The 19,951-nt window shown below is 44.2% G+C and overlaps 1 protein-coding gene across 1 annotated transcript in view; it reads left to right on the top strand.

Moving 5' to 3' along the window:
• Positions 1-19,951, top strand: part of LOC103808377 (alpha-actinin-1) — a 45,598-nt gene that overhangs the window by 14,957 nt on the left and 10,690 nt on the right. The window contains exons 6-14 of the mRNA XM_009081159.1: positions 5,248-5,329; positions 5,990-6,115; positions 7,433-7,518; positions 12,895-12,987; positions 14,110-14,340; positions 14,875-15,022; positions 15,613-15,763; positions 18,105-18,213; positions 18,695-18,835. Of these exons, the coding sequence (XP_009079407.1) occupies positions 5,248-5,329; positions 5,990-6,115; positions 7,433-7,518; positions 12,895-12,987; positions 14,110-14,340; positions 14,875-15,022; positions 15,613-15,763; positions 18,105-18,213; positions 18,695-18,835 (1,167 nt within the window). The remainder of the gene's footprint in view (positions 1-5,247; positions 5,330-5,989; positions 6,116-7,432; positions 7,519-12,894; positions 12,988-14,109; positions 14,341-14,874; positions 15,023-15,612; positions 15,764-18,104; positions 18,214-18,694; positions 18,836-19,951) is intronic.

Here is a 19,951-nt window from a genome sequence, read left to right as displayed (position 1 = left end):
CATTCCTGCAGTCTGCTGGGACCCAGTTTCACTGTATCTCTGCACCTGGAGAATGAAATGTCATCAAGACCATAATTCATGTGTCGTTACTGAGGCTAACACACAAAATGTTTGTCTGTCAGATGTTGTGGGCTGTGTGTACATACTTGAGGTTAGCCAAGGAAATAAACATAGAAGCTGATCACCAATAGACCTGAGCTGTTGGATTGCTGTGCAAATAGATGAAATGTAAATGACTTAATTAAATTAGTTGCATCCTTGAGGCAGTGACTGGTACAATGCTTTGTCTGCTTTTCAGTAACCTTTTAGATCTTTACTGTCTTGCAGAGCAGTCAATTATATTATCTGATCAGTTTTCATGTCTGGAGTCAGCACGTGATGCATAAACAGCGGGGGAGACTGGTACTTGTTTACATAAACAGCAGCAATAAGAAAAGGAATTATTTGGGTTACATTTTCAGTGCCTGATGTTGGTAAAATAAAGTAGCTAAGCAATGTGTGTCTGACAAACCCAGCCAGGTATATGCTACAGCACTCTCTTATCAACAAAGCCCAAACCCAAGTGAAAATAGAGTGAAGGAAAGTAAGTTATTTGGTAATCTTGCCTGCAGGCTTTTTAAGGTGAAAGATAGGGTGATTGTTCTAGCCAAAATCAATGTAGATGGAAAGGGCTTTCTCCTACTACCTTTGATCCTGTCTGTCATCAGGTTCCCACTGCTTTCCTGCAGTCTTCTGACTCTTTCTGTTTCGTTTTTGTTGTTGGTCTGCCTCAATTACTCCAAAGGCACACGATTAATTCCATGTTAGAGAACTCTACAACAGCTGAAATCTCAAGCAAACAGCTGGGAAGAACTTAGCTCAGAACCTAGCGTTTAGCTCTGACAGTTGATTTGTGCTGAAGGGAAGTGGCCTTTTTTGTGTTAGATGTTTGAAACATGTTTGTGGAATGTATAAACGTGAGAAAGGCTCCTGAGAATCAGCCATTACAGTACATAGTAGATTAGAGATCTACCTCAAGGTCTTTTCCAGCTCTAGGGAGCAATTAGTGGCATCTCTGTTGTGTGTGCCTTTGGCGATGCTGTGTGTGCTTGTGTATGCATACACAAATGTACAAGATAGAGAGGTGAAGTCAGTCCAAGCTGCCGAAGAGTTCTGCATTGCCCTATTAGGGCAACATTCTTTTGCAGTTTTAGTGTTTTCTGCTCTTTCACAGAGGCTGTGTCTATGCAACAGACCCTGTATTGGCAGTGTATGCCAGTAGCCAGTGTAGTAGCTGCATGTCTCTTTCCCAGAACTGACCAATTTCTTTGGTCAGCAGCATTTTGTATTGAGTTTGGTCCTGGCTAGCTATATTAGTGGAATAAGCATAATTCTTTTCTGCATATGTGCACTGCATAGCTAAAGTTACTTGCATAGTTCAGGCCTCAAAATAAAAGGTGCAGGTCTACCTAGCTTGGTGTCAGTGATTCCCTGACACCACAGCTACTTACTTGTTTAAATGGTTTCTATTCAGGGCAGGTCTGTCTGCTATTGCTCAGCTCACTGTAGGTAAGGTCTAAGGATTCAGCTCATGGTCTGCATGTGATGGGTATGCAGAAGATGGGGTTTCCCTTCCTCCTTTTACCTCTGACTGTAGCTCAACTGTGAGCCACAGCTAAGATATTTTTATCACATACAGTGATTGACTGATGGCTCTGACACCCCCTCATATACCACAATCCATGTAGAACTGTGATCTGTATATTGCTGTGTTGTATGCATTTATTACAGATATTCCTGAAAACATGAGTTTTGGATTTCTTTCCTAGTGTCTTCAACTCTGGCAGATATAGTAAGTGCTTGCTCTCTCTCAATTTTCCTCCCCCTCCATCTCCTTTCCTGATTGCTAGTTAGTAAAAGAATTTTTTTATGTCACATTGCAATAATTGCCATGGCAACCTTGTGTGCTGCAAGGACTTGGAAATAGCTGGAGGAAGACAGAAGAGTCCCTGTGTGAGTTTAGATTGTGGTGAAAGATGAAGAGCTGCGATAGTCTTTAGTCAGCGAAAGCAGAGAATGTGCGAGGTCGGCATCTGTTTAGGGCAGGTTTGCTGTCTGCCACCGTTAAAACAAAGTGACTCCTCTGTGATAAAACTGTAGCTTTCTTCCCAGCTAGAACCTGGCAAGTTACTGTTCCTCTTCATGCCTCTGCAGTTGCTATGTCCATGTAAATGGAATAGGAGTTGAGGCATCTCTGCAGAACTTCATCTGGGTCAGTGCTCTTTGGGGGGGGAGTGTTTCAGCTGTGGAAAGAATCAGGGGACAGGTGACTTGTTTTTTGTTTGCTCTGCTGCCTTTGGGTCGTGAAAGTGTGCCTGCAGCTGTGGTGCTGCAGTGTGAGGCTTGCTTGGACCTTCCTGGCCAGTCTTTACTACGCTACCCCTTTTCATGGGTGTTAACTGAAACAGGTGATTTGAAGTAATTATTAGCTGGTGTAAGATGGGATGGCACAGAAAATGGTGGAGTTCAGAAGGATTTCACAGGGCTTGAAGACCCTGTTGTAGTCTTGGACAAGACGCCGGGGAAGCCCTAAGTCTTGCACAAAGAAGCAGCACTTGCATGATGAGCAGCTGCACTGTCCTTGAGGGGTGAAGCTTTTCCTACAGGGAACAGGACTTGCTTGGATTTAGCTCTCTGCTCATCTTGGAGCTAGTCTTGGACTTAGCACTTTTGGAAGCAGGTTAACTATCTTTAGTTTCACTCCCCAAGAGACATTGTGATCGCACATCTCTCTTGCATATGAAGTAAAAATATGCTGGCTTCATCTAGGTGAGTCTCCAGTTTCCCACACATTAAGACTTCCAGCCCTTCCTTTGGGACTGCCCAAGCCCAGTAAGTTTTCCCATCAGGAAACCTCTCCCAGCTCTCAGCTTAAAATTTCTCTTTAACCTTTGGCAACATTGCCTCTGGTGTTTTGCAGACTGATAGGAAAGCTATCTGCAGTGAGTTTGCTCCTCCCTTTCCTCCAGGAGAGGCTGACAGATCTTCAGGCAGCTCGTTCAGATAGGTCTGTGCTAAGGAAGGGTTTGTGTTAATACTAAACACTCTTATCAGGGTGTTAACAACACCGTGATGGTTGTGGTCAGCATAGGCTGAAATTTGGTACACAGGGGTGACATTTCTACAGAAGTATAAAATGACACATGGGCTAGGGGAGCACTGGCAAAGGAGCTGCCACTTAGGATTTCTGGATGCTGCTGCAATTGAGTGAAAGAAAGACTATTACTTTTTCTTCCTAAATGGAGCTGAGGCCTTATCTACACATAGTGAACATGGTATGTTATATACCAACTGGTCTCACATAAGGCTTTTGGTTACACTTTGGGTTCATAGAGGTTTCTCCACAGCAGGCACAGACAATAAGTAGAATGAAGTTGAAATGATACTAGCCTCTAATTCAATAGCATAGGGTGGTTTCTTGTGGCTGGAGGATGGTAAAAATCCACTGCCTGCACCACTGCTAAATTCTGAGGAGGTAGATATAGACATATCTGATGTAGTACATTGAAATACATTGAAAGTTTATTATATAAAGTACTGTTTGACACTGTTACCCTGTGTGACAGCTGCTGGCTTCATCACATCATGCCTGTGCAACACTTCCTTGCTTAATATTGGCTTATTCCAATATTGACTAAGCACATATCACTGGTCATATCTGTTTTAATGGGCTCTGTGTGTGATTTACTTTGGTACGTGAAATGTTGCTGTCTACTGGAGGCAATCACCTGAAGGAATATGATGCTGATATGGGGTGCCAGCCTAATACATGCATTGATTGCTAGGGAAATACTGCAGGAAACTGCTTTTCAGAACAGCTCAGTTTCCTGGCTATAATCCGAGGGCTACATAATGACCAGTGCCATAAAGGAAGTTTTCTACATGCCCATACCCTGTCTGCTCAAGCCTGCTTAGCTTCATCTTTTGTGCTGGGTGGGTTCAAAGAAAACTGCCTGTTGATTAGAGTTCAAGCAGAGCTTAATCTTCCAAGTCAATGCAATAAGCAAAGGCACATTATCTCAAATAGAAAAGAAACAGAACATGGATGCCTCTCTAGAAAGAACATGAAATAATTATACTCCTTATTTCCTAATTTTTTTTTTGTGGGTCTCAGTGTGAATGCCACAATTGACAGTATGGAGAGTACCATCCCATCTTTCCCCTCTCCTGAAAGACACCAAACAAGGTGGCTAAGCGCTGGCAGCTTATGCACAATCTTTCATCCAGAAAGAAGCAGAAACCATCTGTCTCAGCAATAGAAACTGATAGTACAAATGTCATTTGTCACCCATTAAGTGGATCAATCTTCCAGAACAATTAGGTATCATGGTTATACAGGAATATAGAACCAGGCTTGTATGAGGATCTCATACAGGTTGGCAGGTGTCTTGTTGCTGATTGTTATGTCTGAATGCTGGAAACAATTTGCAGAAGTCTTTCATTTCCAAAGTGACATTTGTGTTTCCCATTCTCTTGTGTGGTACTTTAAAATCTGCTTACCTTTGTGGTACTACTCATGATGATAAGTCACATTTAGCTTTGTTTAGGATTTGATTACTCTCTATTGATGTCTGTACCTGAAGTGCATCCTGCCATAGCAGAAGGTTCATATAGAGAGCGATAGATATGCGCTAAGGAAATGTCAAGTCCTGTGCAGGAGGAAAAGCAATACTCATGGCAAAATGGGTACTTTTATATGTATTTATTTTGTAGAGATTTGTTAAAGCATTTCTCTTCCTCCCACTCAACTGGTGTTCAACAAACTGTACACCAGCTAAGGACAGCATCCGTTGCAGATGTTGTTACTATTTTAGTATTGCTTAGATGTTCTAACAGATACACTGCTCTGGGGTTCTTTAAAATAGAAGTTGCAAACCTAATATAAACATGACATGTAAATATATAGTCTTATAATTTACTATCAGTATGATGTGAAGCTAATTTTGCTGTAAACTAGGTTTGAGGCAAAATGTATTATTCCTTCTTGTTGCAAGTACATAAACTATATGTTAATTATCCTATCATGAGTCTCCAGGCTCTGCTTTCAAAAGGAAGCTAATTATTTCATCCTGCTACATGAAGCTTCACACATAATTTTGTCTGGACAGCACAGTTACCTGAACCAAACCAAGTGTAACAGCTCTGAGAGAAATGCTGTGTACCTTGTTACAAGTTGATGCTGATGCTCTGGCTCTGTTTCTTTCCCAGGATGATCCACTCACTAATCTAAACACAGCTTTTGATGTGGCTGAGAAATATCTGGATATTCCCAAGATGCTGGATGCAGAAGGTAAAGTAGAACCCAATGGCTTTTAACTTGCTTTTTTTCAAGAAATTTCCCACTTCTTCTAGGTGGACTTCTTTTGTAGAAGAATTCAGTAACCTCTGACTGCCCCCTCCTCCATCACCACATAGTAAATGTATAGGGAAAAAGTTACAAGGGAATAATGAGTTATGTGTTCTACTTCCTTCTGTGCCCCTCAGTCTTCTGAGTCTGGCATGGAGATCTTAACCTGGGGTTGACACACTAGGCAGAGATGAGTAACACCTGACTATGTCATCTGCTGACTGAAGTGTTCCCTTTCAAGATTTGGGCCAAATACTGAGTTAATGTATGGTGTTAGGACTGTATTCCTTTTGCTCCAGGCTTTATTTCTGGCCTCTGTCTGGTATTTCTGGTGGTCTTCCTTTTGAGGGCATGATACTATTATTATAAAATGCTTCTGCCTGGCCAGACCCTGGAAGCAATTTTATCATGAGGGAGGGGAACCAGAAGGGTGATCCTGGCTTCTGAGAGATATGCATCTTCTGTGGAATGCTGGGAAGCACTGTGGAATTGCTATGACAAAGTTATACCCCAGCAGGCCTCCTGGACAGTTGTGGTTCTACCTCTCCTTTGCTTTCCTCCCATCAGTTGATTATGCTCTTAACGTGAGGTTTTTTTTGACAGACATTGTTGGAACTGCCCGTCCTGACGAGAAAGCCATCATGACCTATGTTTCTAGCTTCTACCACGCCTTCTCAGGAGCCCAGAAGGTATCGCAGGATCCCAAGCTCCCTCCACAGAGCACACCTGGTGCCATTGCTAATGTCCAAACCTTTTTTTCTTTCTCTCTCTCCTCTCTAGCTACGGGCATCTTTATTATTATTATGTTCTTAGTAGAGTTGGCTGTTGGTTCAAAGTGGTGCGCCAGATATAATACATGGGGCGAGGGAGCCAGGAGTCCCATTTCCCTGTAGTCAGCAGGGTAGTACTTCCAGTGGCACTTAGTTAAGGCACACCATGGCACACACACAAATTTGAGGGAATGAAGAGCTCTGCCTTCTCCATTTGGCTTATGAACTGCTGCCCTGATGGCTGAGGACCTGCATCTCCTGTTCTTGGTAAATCTGAGCTGGGATGGCCTGGTCTCACAAAGGTGGAGACCATCATATAGATGCTCTGCTCAGCAGGACACTGCAGCCTGCCCCCACAGGAAACAACACAGATACCTGTTCACTTTTTTTTTTCTTTTTCAAAGATGGAGAAACAGAGGTGACTTGGGGTTTTATTGAAGGGTTTAATGAATACCCAAAGCTTTATCTTTTGCCTTGTGTATGCTGCAGGTTCCGCACCCGTGCTTCAAGGTCTGGACCTGCTGCTTTCTCAAGTTGTGCCATAAATTCAGTCCCAGTTCACCTGGGTCTTACAAAGCATGTCTAACGAGTACATCTATGGTGATTTTGCAAACAGAGCGTTGCATATCATGACAGAGATGCTGGTTTTGTTCAGATATTTCTTTTTTCCTCTCTTTTCTCACCCACTGTGCTGGAAATCGGGCAATTGAGTCCTTGCTGCTTCTGGCTTTGCCATTTTCCTGTCAGTAATGGAGTCACTTAAGGAAAACATTTTGTGGGTGAAACCTTGCACACATCTCTTGCCAGAACCAAGCAGCCGCCTGTACTTCAATGCCTTAGGAACAGGCAGTGCACGTTGCAGCAGAGCAGATACTGTGTAGGAAGTGCACTGTGTAGGAAGGTTCTTATCTCTAGCTCCTCGGCGTACAGAAGGGCCTTGAGCGCGGGTGTTCAGACCTCCAAACAACCTGCTTGCATCCTTGGGCCAGGACCCACACTGCAGCTGTGAAGGTGCAGAGCCCAGATCCTCATCTCAGGATCCCCCTGGATTGGCGGGGGAGGGAGAGAGGGGTGCCGCTTTGAGCCACAAGCCAACGCTGCTAGCCACCTTCTGATCCGAATTCCCAGCTCTCCGCATGGAAATCTGTTTGGCCTGTCCTGCAATGCATGATGGGAAGTTTTCTCCCCCTCTCTCACGCCACCCATGATTGTTTTGTTTTATCCTATGTGCTGCTTCTTACTTTATCCTTTCAACCTCTTTTCCTTCTCTGCACAGATATTATAGGCACGCTAAGGCCGGATGAGAAGGCCATAATGACCTATGTCTCATGTTACTACCACGCCTTCTCAGGGGCACAGAAGGTGAGACTTTACGACTAACAACTTCCCCCCTCAACCTGCCCTGCCCACTGCTCCTCTCCACCGAGGAACATGACAGAACCCCTATCCACTCCAGGGCGTTTGCAGGGAAGCCCAGTGCATCCAGCGATGCACTTGGATGTGCCATCCATAGTCTTGCTGGAGAAGTGATGTAAATGTTCTTTCAGACAGGCTTCAGCTGCTCCTTCCCTCCAGTTTCACCCATCAGCAGAGGAGAAAGCATTTGGTGAAGCTGGCATTGAAAGATGAATGATGTCTGCTCTGGCAGGCAGTACCCTTTCAGTGACTAGTGGACATTGTCCTGGCCAGGCAATGCACCTCCAGAGGTACCACAATCAAATCCTCCCACTGCAGGAAATCACAACCAGTCCTCCTTGGGCTGTCATCCTGCCTTCTACACTCAGCCCCCACTAGGTCAGTGGTCTTATCCTAGGCTGAATCATCTGTGAGCTGGATACATAGCACTTTTGTGCTCCAGCCGCAAAGTTAATTTCTACCAGGCCTTGAGCTTTCCCAAACTCACATGCTTTTCCATTCCTTGTTTCTCCCTGGTCATTCTCTGTTTCCCAAACCATCTATATGTTTTGTTTCTTTCCTCTGCCTTGCCCATTTCCATAGCTTCAGACCTTCCTTTCTTCTTTCTCTGCTTTCTCTTTACTCCAGAGTCTCTTTGCCTGACATCAGGATTTTTGGAACCAACTAGTCACAGTTCGCCTTTGGGCAAACTTCCTCCAAAATGGCAATTTCCCTGCAATCCTTTGAATAGAAGAAGAAGGTCCATCCTTTCCTCCCACGTCATAGCCTGGCTGGGCTGCAGCCTTTCCACAAGATTACTGCTAATTTCAGATTGTAGACATTGGAACAAAAAAATCCAAGTCCAAGACTACATTCTTCATTTTACAAACAGAATTCAAATCTTCCCCCAGCCCCAACTTCTTTCTCACAGTAGGCCGTTTCTATTTGAGACATAGTCCTTGTGTTGCCCAGCTTGAGGGCTAACTTGACTCCAGGAAGATTCCATCTCTTTCGTACAAAGCATGCTGATGGTCCCAACGTTGATGCAGATACCATGCTGATGCTGGCTTTCAAAGGGCAAATGCAGGCAGTATGTTCCAGGGAGCAGCTCTTTAGTTCAAGCTTTTTTGTTCTCTGCCCCATTTCATGTAACTTATGTGATACTGTCTTGTTTCCAAGCAACTTGAAATATGTCCTGCAGCAATACAGTGGACTTGCCCATTTGGCATAATTTGTGTAGTCATGACTTTCCTGCTAGGATACTGCTTTGTGATTCTGTGGGGCCTTTTTTTGCTCAAAGCCCTTAACACCAGACTGAGAGCTCCAGCCAGCTGATACTTGCCCAGGAAGACTGTAGTCTCAGAACTCATGCCAGCCCTGTGATAAAGCCTGCTGTTTGCCAGGTGCCCTGAGGGACTGCTCCATGCTGTCTGCTTAACCTGGGGAACTCCAGATTGAGGAAACAACAAACCACAGTATGAGGAGGGTTGTAGCCTGCTGCAGGAGCAGCCTTGCCCATCACCAATCCCTTCCTCTTCTCTCTGCACCCATTCCATGACTTGGAAACCTGCTCAGCAGGTTCCATGCCCTCATCAGCAATTTAAGTGGATGCTAGGTCTCCTGGGATAACTGAAAACAACCTTTTACTTGCCTCAGGACCTGAATCAAATAGCTGGGGCAAGAACTAGAAATGAAGCTTCTTAGTTATGGAAGTTTCTATTCCATGTAGTCAAACTGGCTTACAGGGAAGATTTAATAGTTTATTAGTTCTTTAGCAGTCCTGATGGGCCAGCACCTCAACTGGTCTCTGGCAGAAGGGGCACAGCTCCTTTTTAGAGCTGCCCTAGCCATACATTAGCCAGTTGCTGAGTGACACAGATTCATGCCCCCAGGCAAATGCAAAGTGATTATTACTGAGTACAAGCCCCAGCCCAGATATTACTATGTTGCTGCCTTGTGCACGGTTAGGTGACTTACTCTGATATCGCTCCATTTTTCATCCAGATTTTTCATTACTGCCACCAGTCCTGAAGGGGAAGTTCCATGAGCTGCTTTCTGCTTCTTTCACTCTCTTATACTGGGCCTTTGAAGGTACAGGGTCCCCAGCCTGACGTGTGTGTAGATGGCTGCTTTTTCTTTATGCCATTTTTTATATATATATTTGTAGGTATACTTGCTTTGGTTGGTTTGCTTGTTTTCTAACTGCTTCTGACTTTCACACTAAATGCATGCAACTACTTGTTGGCTTAATATTTTGTAAACTTGATTTCTGGGGTGAAAATTTCTAACTAATGTTTTACCATTTTATTAAGAGATTGTGTTTGATGTACAGTATTCTGGAGTGGCCCTCAGAGGACAGCAGCGGGCAGGCATCTTCCCCTAGGGCCAGAGAACATCTGGCATCCCTACATAGTGCGCTGTGGGAATGCCTTCCTTTATGATTCTCCTCAGCAGAAAGACTTGGATCCATGAACTAGAGAGAAGGCTAGCTCTACTTCCATCCTAAATAGTTCAAGTTGTGGTTGAGAAGTACAGAAAAGACAAAAAGCAGATAAATTACTGCTACTTTGGCTATTGAGTTTTTTGGTTTGATTGTACCAAACAGCAGGTACATATACATGGCAGTTGTGGTATCAAGCAGAATGCCCTGGGCTTGCCCTCCCCACAGTCTCTGAGTGCAAGTAGTATAGTGTGTCAGCATGATGTTACACTGAAGCTGATCAGCTCACACAGATTCTCTGAGAATACAGGTTATGTAGCTTCCAGACCCCGAGAATGGTGCACGTTCTTAGTGCTGTTCCATGTTTTGTGGGTATCCTGGCTTGTCTGGAGCCAGCACGAGCATCCTAAATGCATTGTTGCCTTTTAGCAGTGCGAAGAAGCCAAAATGGCTTCACTAATGAAGGTGTAGAGCTGCCTTGGCCTCAGGTAAACATCTTGGTGTGCCATTCTTCTTTTACCTAAAAGTGTTTCACTTCAATTTTGAGGTTGTCGTCACCACAGAGCAACTCATTAGCAGCAGTGTGGAGGGTATTTGTGAATACCTGAAAGGACAGAGATCCTTTGGTCCTACCTTGCTAAGAGCAAGTCAGTGTAACATGTTGCTCATGGCATTAATGGTGATAGTGGCCACAGAGCCTTTCCTGCAGCTGCAGCATCTATACACTATTAAATAGAGCAGTAGTAGGAGTAGGCAAGAACCACTGGGAGGCAATAATGGTAGGGGAGAGAGAGCCTCTACATTTCTGCCGTTAGGGTAATACAAATAATGTCAACTGCTGACATTCTCAGAGTTCTGGTGTTTGGACAGTTTTTCAACACACATTGATACACATATATATATTTAAGGACTTGGGCAGCTAGAGAAAGTCTGTCATCAGACAAATGTAAATATGCCTCAGTGAAATGGGGTCCTGCCTGCACAGCTGGCTGTTGCTGCAGTGAGCTCATGGGGTGTGAAAACAAGGAAGTTAAGAATTTGCACTGAAGTCCTCTTTTGGAATGATGGAGATAAACATTTGTACTGTCAGTTCACTGCAGTCTGTAGGCACATCATGGCAGTACTTTGGCAATGTCTTTTTGACACGCCACTTGATCCCATGTCTATAGTTGTCTCTGGATATCAAAAAGCACTCCATTAGAGTACAAACATAAGTTAAAACCAGATCAAAGTACAAGCTTTCTTAAATGTAACCTTTGTTTGCACTTTATGCAGGGGCGTTTTTAAAGTGAAATTGCTCTTTCCTGTACAGGTCTCTGTTTTAAGTTAGTTGATATCTGTGTGTCTGCTAGCTGGTCTGCCTTAGTGAAGGCACAGATGACTGAATATATGTTTTTACAGCTTCTTACAAATGAATAATATTGCCATGTCCCCAGGGGCCTTAGCAATCCATACATCACTGTACAGCCTATGACTTTATTGCTATTCTTGCTGCTTCATGTCAGCTGCAAAAATTAGAGGATTCTTCTCAAATGTCCTTGGAGATTGAATAAACAGATAATAAAAGGTCTTTTAAAAATAGAAAAGGGTTGAAACTTACCAGCTATAAGCTCAGCAAAACTTCTTTTGGCATCCCTCCCAAACGTAGTTTTAAGGCAGGACACACCATTCACAGTTGGTCTGTTGTAGTGTTGGCATGTACCCTCTCCTCCATATTTCCACTTAGCCTCTGTAAGGAGGACTTCTCCATAGGGGTCCTGTGGGTAGTTCTAGGACCTTCCCCAGGCACCAGGATGATAGCTGTACTGTGGTAAGAGGGTGCTGAGCCCTGATGCCCATCACAGGGTACATGCTCCAAGGCTTTGCAGCGTGGCACACACCATGATAATGATAAAGGGAGCTGATATCCATAGGTACATGCCATGCAAGGATCAGCCTGCTGTGTGTTCCCCATTCCAAATGCATACATGGGACTCCAGGGCAGACTAACTGCTTCTGAGTTCATAGCTGAGATTTTTCTGGTCCTTACTTTCCAAATCCATGTTTTAACGTGTTCAGCTCCCTGCAGAGAACAAGGTTTTGGTCTCACAATGGAAAGAAAGAAAGGAAAAAACCCCAAACCTAAATAGTAACAACAGGCTCTTTCTTTTTTTGTGAGACTTGTTTTGGAAGAGTAAGCAGAAAGCTTACCCAGAAATGGGGGGGGAAAATGGTCCTCAGCTGGATCATGAGACCCTGAATACATGATAGGTGTCATGTGGCAAGATGCTGGAGGAGGTGGCCCTGTAATGAGTGCCAGAAATGCAGAGAAAGCTGTAAGACAGCTCTGCTGGGCAGAATGTAAGGTTAAGAGGAGTATATACCATTTTATCTTCCAAACAAAATTAGGAATTTTCCAAAGTCCAGTCTATGGATTAATTGTTTAGGTAGTACTTTCTTGGAGTGAAAGTATGAAGACAGTCTTATCAGCTGGACAGTGCTCAGTTACTGGTATTGCAGCTCTGAATGCTGGTATGGGGAGTGGAGGTGGTGGTGTAAACCCCCTAGCTTTGTGGAGAGGCAGCCAGGGTCCCTCTGGTAGGAAGCAAACAACAGGGCCCTCTTGTAGGAGCAGCTTCAGAAAAGGCATAGAAATGCGTTTGTCCCACAATATATGGGGTGGAATCAGTAGAGCTGAGAATCTCTGAAGGAATGTATTCACCTGAAAAGGGAAAAATAAGTCATTATAGAAGGTCAGATGGAAAGCAGGGAGGTCTGGACAGACATTTCAAAGTGCAGACAGGTTGCTAGAGCCAGGGGTAGAAGACTTTACCTGCAGGTATGTAGCAGGAAACTAAGCTGCAAGTTTTGATTTATTTTTTTCTCATGCTTTTCCCTTCGTCTGTTTTTCTTCTCTTTGTCAGGCGGAGACAGCAGCAAATCGTATCTGCAAGGTGCTGGCAGTCAACCAAGAAAATGAACAGCTCATGGAAGACTATGAAAAACTGGCCAGTGATGTAGGTGTTGGTTTCTGGGTGGTGGTATGCAGAAATGAATTGCATTTAATGCTGATAACTAATCTTGGGGGAAAATTAAAGATTGCTATATTTTCCCCCCTTTTAGCTTGAGAAAAATTAAAGATTGAATTTACCTTAAAGGCAAGAGCAGTCTACTTTTAAAACAGAAAGCTTCCGTAGAGCAGCTTTGAATTTTTCAGTTTATTGAGAGCAGACACAGAAATGCTAAAACTGAAGGAAAAGTCAAGCTGGTTTAAGTTGCATTCCTCAGGACTATACAACTTTGTTACATTTTCCATACAACTTATATGCTGATATAAGGTAGAAGTCAGGAATTGGATCAGAGAGAATGGAAGTTAGGGATAACTGAGGACAGAAATATGCATTTGCTGATAGTTAGAAAAAAATCTGTCAGATACAAGCTGGAGGCTGCTTTGGTTAACTGAGAAGTCTGACAGACTGACAGCAGTGAAACTACAGAAATAGACCAAATGTGGACTGGAGTATGTTTGTGGTAGGTAAGTAGGGAGGGGAAGATGGACAACAGAATAACAAACACAGCCCATAAGCCTGGTTTCAGCCTGATCTGAAAAGTGTAGGACACTGCTCCACTCGCACTATAGACTGACCATTGCATTAGCATTTTGCTGGCTCCTCAAGTTGGTTTGCTAAGGAGGGCTATTCAAGGAGCAATACTGACTTTGAAGAAGCTAGAGCAGGAAAAATGTAACTGAAGGCAAGAACTTGATTTCTCCCATTAGATCCTTCTGGAGATAGTATGACTTATAGCGTCCTTTAGTTATGCAAAAGTCCAGCAAAACTCTAAGGCTTTAGCATAATCTGAGGACATAGTTTTGCTCCTGATTGTGCAAAAGCTGTGCCTTAAGCATGTTGGTTTGGCACTGCTGCAACAAGCAGTACTACTTAGTGTTAGGAAATGTGCTGCTCATTAAAAAAAATGAACTTCCAAAAAGCTGGCAAACTTTTCTTTACAAGCCCTGCTGGTGACAGAAGCTTTCTGACAGCAAACATAGAAATAAATGATCCCTAAAGAAATCAGAGCAACACCTGCAGTTTTGGCACAATTTTCAGTTCAAACCTTCTCATCATTGCTCTTTCCAGCTGCTGGAGTGGATTCGTCGCACCATTCCCTGGCTGGAGAACAGGGCCCCAGAGAACACCATGCAAGCCATGCAGCAGAAACTGGAGGACTTCCGGGACTACCGCCGCCTGCACAAGCCCCCCAAGGTCCAAGAGAAGTGCCAACTTGAGATCAATTTCAACACTTTGCAGACCAAACTGCGACTCAGCAACAGGCCAGCCTTCATGCCTTCAGAGGGGAAAATGGTCTCGGTGAGTGGCAGTAACTGCTCGTACTTACCCCAACCATGTCTAAAAAATGAGACTCGTTTTCTGCCCATCGGTGGGCAGAGCACACCCACCCTTGGAGTGAGCTACTCTGTGGGAGGAACCCTACAAAATCTAGTTCATTGAGGCCACAATAAGAGAGAGTCAAGCGATCATTACTCCCCTGTGTCTAAATCAGCCTCTGAGGCTCTTCACAAGTTGCACGTCTTTATGAGGAGATGTCTGGGTACCTCTTGTTCTTTCTGATTCAGAAATGGTTGAGTTTTGTTAAAGATTCACACAGGGGAGTGTTTACAGAGGGACTCTTCTGCAGACAGGTATATCCTGACACTTCTAGTCCTGCTTATCTCAAGTCTGGCACTTTGCCTTCCTGACCTGTCTGCAGAACATTGTGAGATGAGAAGCTGATGGTCACTCCCTCCAATCAGTTGGAGTCATGTACCTCACTGAGACTAATGCTGGTATACATCTTTCCTCCACCTTCTAATCTGCATTTTCTTCTCATGCTTTTGTCCCTAGGATATAAACAATGCCTGGGGTGGCCTAGAACAGGCTGAGAAGGGCTATGAGGAGTGGTTATTGAATGAGATCCGAAGGCTAGAGAGGCTGGATCACCTGGCAGAGAAGTTCCGGCAGAAGGCATCAATTCATGAGTCCTGGACAGATGGTAATGCCTACATGCTTCCTATTGCCTGACACAGTGCTCTCCATTATGTAGGAAGGAAGATACGGATTGTGCATGGGTCCTTCCTTGAGAGTTTCCTCTCCAGAAGGCTAGGTTTATTTTTTATTTTATTAGAAAATAATGTATGAAAACCAGCTTGATCTCTGTTCTGCATCATGCAGTCAACATTGGCATTCCCTAACTGTGCAAAGTGAGAACTGTAGATAGAAGAGAGCAGCTACAGAGAACAGGAAAAGTTACTGTGCAGTAAATGCTACAGCTGGCATTTACAAAACCAACATAGCTCAGTTTATACATACTGAGGCAAGTCCAATATAAACTGTGACAGCACTGGCTTGAGCCACACTGTGTGCCCTTCTCTGTTGTTAGTAGTAAACTTACACTCCATGGTTTGAAAGTGAGGATTGTGCATCTCTAGGCCAGCAGGCACGGGGACAAACCTCGGGCAGAGTGACTGGAGTGGGGCGGATGCCCTTTTTGAGGGTGCCCAAGGCTGCCTGGGTGGTGGGGAGATGGCTTTGGGGGTATTGGGTCCTGTCCTTCATTCTTCTGTCCTTTGGCTCCCTCCCCAGGTAAGGAAGCAATGCTGCAGCAGAAGGATTACGAAACTGCAACCCTCTCGGAGATAAAGGCCCTGCTGAAGAAACACGAGGCCTTTGAGAGTGACCTGGCTGCACACCAGGACCGCGTGGAACAGATTGCTGCTATTGCACAAGAGCTGAAGTATGGCACCCCGGCACATATCCCATCCTTGGGGCCAGGGAGGCTTAATGAGCTTTGTCCTCTGGAGAGCCATAAATCCATCCCCATACAAAAATGCTGGGAATTCCCAGTGTTTCCAAACAGTATCTAGGATACTGCTCTCCAGTATCTGGACATACCAGAAAAGCAGGCCAGAAAATGGATGAGTCGTGGGTGCTGTTGAGGAGGTGGCAGAAATATATTCCTAAACCAAGTTTCCACCCTCTTCCAGCTCATTATACTGCTGTGAACCCTTTCCTGAAGAGTCTGACCTGCTGCTGGCACCTGTTAGGTTTCAGAGTTGTAACACTGTCATACTTTTCCAGGAACAGAAAAAAAGTCCACCTTATTCTAGCAGGATAAAAAAAAAAGCTGCTTGAGCCCATCGTGGCCTCAGTCTTTGCCCCAGGCATACTGCACCATGTCTCTTCTGTTCAGCACTTCCTCCAAAGCATCCTCACAACAGCTCAGCTCCCTCCCTACTTGGAAACTTTCACCTCCACTCCTTTTCCTGGAGTGATGCAGGTTATCAGAGGAAATGGGGGCTCATCAGGGCAGGAATTTGATTGTTAGAGATAGCAGGCAGGTAAGGACCTGACCTCTGCAGTACAGGGAGATTTTGAAACCCTTCATGTTTCTTGGTAAAAAAAAGACTTGGTTTTGACTCTGCTTCATTTTTTAAAAAGATTAATATATCACACTGGTCTATCTAAAGCTAGTGTCTGGGCCAAGATCAGTACACTTGGGCTGAAGAGCCATTTTTCTCAAAAAAATCAGGATTATTGGATCAAGATCATTATCTTGTTTAATAACATAGATTTACAGAATTGCTTCCTTGTCCACTGGAGGATTGACCTTGGAACAGGAGGAGAGGGTTCAAGGCAATCCTCCATGTCAGTAAGATTAAAACGGAGGCTGGCTAGTCAGCAAGCATTACCTGACCTGCCACTTCCAAAGCACAGGCTACATGTCAGCAAAAGCAGCTACAGCTCTGAGAGCACCAGGGAAGGCCTAAGCTGTGGGAGAGGTGGTTTCTTCCAAAGTGTGGGAACAACAGGCTCTGCCATTATTCCAAAAGCCATCTTCCATCTCAGCAAAGAGGCCATACCCTGAAAAACCATGGCAGAGCTCTTTCCTCCTGCAGAGATACACTGCTAGAGAGATGGAGAGGATCTGGAGGAAGCCACTGCAGCTACCCATGCCAGGCATGTTTGGGGGCATGGTATGTTTCCCTCCCCAGCAGTACTGGTCCAGCTTGAGTGTGTTACAAGTCACATTTTCAGAAGGAGTTCTTTCATCTGCAGTGCTGGCTCTACAGCAAAGTAGATCAAGGAACTGATCTGGATTAAAAACCTAGCAAAGAAGTTATTTTTAGCCCAAATTAGTTTCCTGACTAGTTTACTGGAAGACTCCACCAACAGTTGTGCCAACACACCTCAGGAGGGCAATACAGTGGCGTGAAGAAACAAGGCTGGGGGACGCAAGAGTGTACCTGAGTTAATGCTTAGAGAAATGCTCATCAGATGGCTCAGGGTCACTCAGTATCCCAGTGATTTATTCTGCTTTTTCTTTCAAAGCTGATGCTTCCCAGCTTGGCTGGTCTCCCTCTGCCTGCAGATTTCTTCCTCTTTGACCATGTGCAGAACTGTGAGCACAAAGCAATGCAAGTCCACCAGCTTCAGCTTGCCCCTGTGTTCTCCTTTCCCCAACCATACTTTCATCAGCCTGTCTTTCATAAGTGCCAGCCTATAGATATGTCAGCAAAGTACCTTCTGTCAGGCATATGAGAGAGAAACATACAGTGTTATTCTGGGATTGTCCTAAATAAATTAATGGATTGTGTAATTTAGCTATTCCTTGCCACCTGTACCATGCAACTCTTAGAACAATCTTAAGCAATTTCTTAGCACTCTTAATAAAAATCTTTGGTTTCCATTCTGTTATACAAGATGCAGGTAGTTAGCCTGCATGTTGTTCTTAAGCAGAATACAGGAGCAGATTGCTCTGCCCGTAATCTGCTTATTCCCACTTGAGCAAAAGTCTAGACTCCCTTCCCCCAGTCTCAAATTATTCCCATCAGGTAGCAGCCTCAGGATTTGTTGAGGCCCTGAGTGGTCCTGTTCTGTGCTGTTTGATGTACTGTATCATACAGTGTCTCCAAAACTAGATACTGATGTCTTCCTGGCTTGCTTTACTTGCAGAGACCATGAGCTCTTTGTCTGAATCTGTCATTGAGACTGATAAAGATTTCTAATGGGTTTCTCTTATTTCTTCACAAGGTTTTTATTTGACAACTTGTCTCTTTTTCCCTCACCCCTTATAGTGAGCTGGACTATTACGACTCTCCCAGTGTCAATGCCAGGTGCCAGAAGATCTGTGATCAGTGGGATAATCTGGGTGCCCTAACCCAGAAACGTAGAGAAGCCTTGGAGGTGAGACATGTTAGAGGTTAGATCTTTGGGATTACATGGGTAGGTCATTTGTGGGAAGCAAGCTGCAGTGGGAACAAGCAATTTCAGATCACTTGTGACCTCCTAGAATATCCTTGACTGTAAACAAGGGCTATATTTCAGTATATTTAGCCTATTTTTCTTCTTCCAGCCCAATTATAGTGCCGTTTGCTTGCTCAGGCTATTGATTTATTTCTACTTTTTTCTGTTTTGTAATCTCATTCTTCTTGAAAAGACCATGCTTGTTTTATTTCAAAGGACCTCAGATTTATTTTATTTCCCTCAGAGGAAAAAATTCTGTCCTGTGTAATCTATAACAGCAGAGATATTTTACTGTAGTGCCATCTTGAAAGCACCAGGGAGGTCTGAAAGGAAGGAGCAGCTCAGACAACCCATATGTCTGTGATTATTCTTTTCTAACCATCTTTCCTGATTTTCTTTCTCTTTCTTTGTGCATATCCAGAGGACAGAGAAGCTACTGGAAACAATTGATCAGCTGTACCTGGAATATGCCAAACGAGCTGCCCCTTTCAATAACTGGATGGAAGGGGCCATGGAGGACCTGCAGGACACATTCATTGTTCACACCATTGAGGAGATCCAGGTACAGAGCAGTCATATGCACCAGTTAGTCTGGGACAGAAAGAAGTTGGAGGTCTCCTGAATTCCTAGTGGTGGCAAATTTGTAGGTCATGTTTTGGTACTTCTGCTCTGTTGAGTGAGCCTTACCAAGAGAAACAAAAATGAGTGTGTTTTTCATTGATTTCCTCCAAAAACCTGGATCTGAATAGGTATGAAACTGACTCACACCATCCTGGCTGGACACAGAGAACTGAAAGTAGATTTTTCAGTGTAACTCCAGAGTTGTATTGATGGTACCCCGAAAACAGAATCTTTTAGGGTCTTGTGGACTTTTTCTTTACCCACGTTAGCAAAGTTTAGGGCTGCTTACAGGGTCTGCAGGTCACTTCTCCCACGTAATGTCACATCCAGGTCATCTGGTCTTACCTGACAGGATATGCTGTGAGGGCAGTTGTTGAGCTGCCAACTGGTTTTTGATGCTGAGCACAAGAAAAATCCAAGTTGTCTACTTTGGTGCTGAATTACCTTGCCTCCTGCAAGACAACAAAGACAGTATCTCAGTTTTTCTCTTTCTGAATGGGTGTTAGCAAAGCAACTTGAGGTATCTACGTGTAATTTTCAGACCTTAGCAGGAATTACTCCTTCCTGGGTTGCATTTTTCCCACTTGATGGGCTCATGAAAAGAATCCAAGTCAGCTCTGCCAGAATGGCTGACAGTAGTGTGTAACCATCAGTGAGGCAGCGAATGTGGGGGACCGATAGGGAACACTATGCAGCCAGGGCATCAGAGGGGTAGTAACATAGTTACTGAGCTGCTATTTGTTTGTTTCACCCTTCCCTTCTGGACAAAGAGGTTCATTAAGTCTTTCATAATGCAGAACAAATCTAAACAGTATTTAAGACACTTTCATCATCAATTTGTGACTCTGCAGTATTTTTCCCAGCCTCCCCAACTTGTATTACATCCCCATGGCCACTGCAGCAGCTGCAAAGTAATGAGTCACCATGTAAGGCAGAAATTTTACAAAACGTAGTTAGAGCGTGTGTGTTGTGAGAGAGAGCAGTCAATCATGTGGTTTACTTTCATTCCCTCTTCTGTCCACACTGTTCCCTCGGTTATCCCTGCACACACCTCTGT

The sequence above is a fragment of the Acanthisitta chloris genome, unplaced genomic scaffold (genome assembly GCF_000695815.1).
Source record: "Acanthisitta chloris isolate BGI_N310 unplaced genomic scaffold, ASM69581v1 scaffold14728, whole genome shotgun sequence".
Lineage (NCBI taxonomy): Eukaryota > Metazoa > Chordata > Aves > Passeriformes > Acanthisittidae > Acanthisitta > Acanthisitta chloris.
This window is presented reverse-complemented; position numbering and strand designations above follow the sequence as displayed.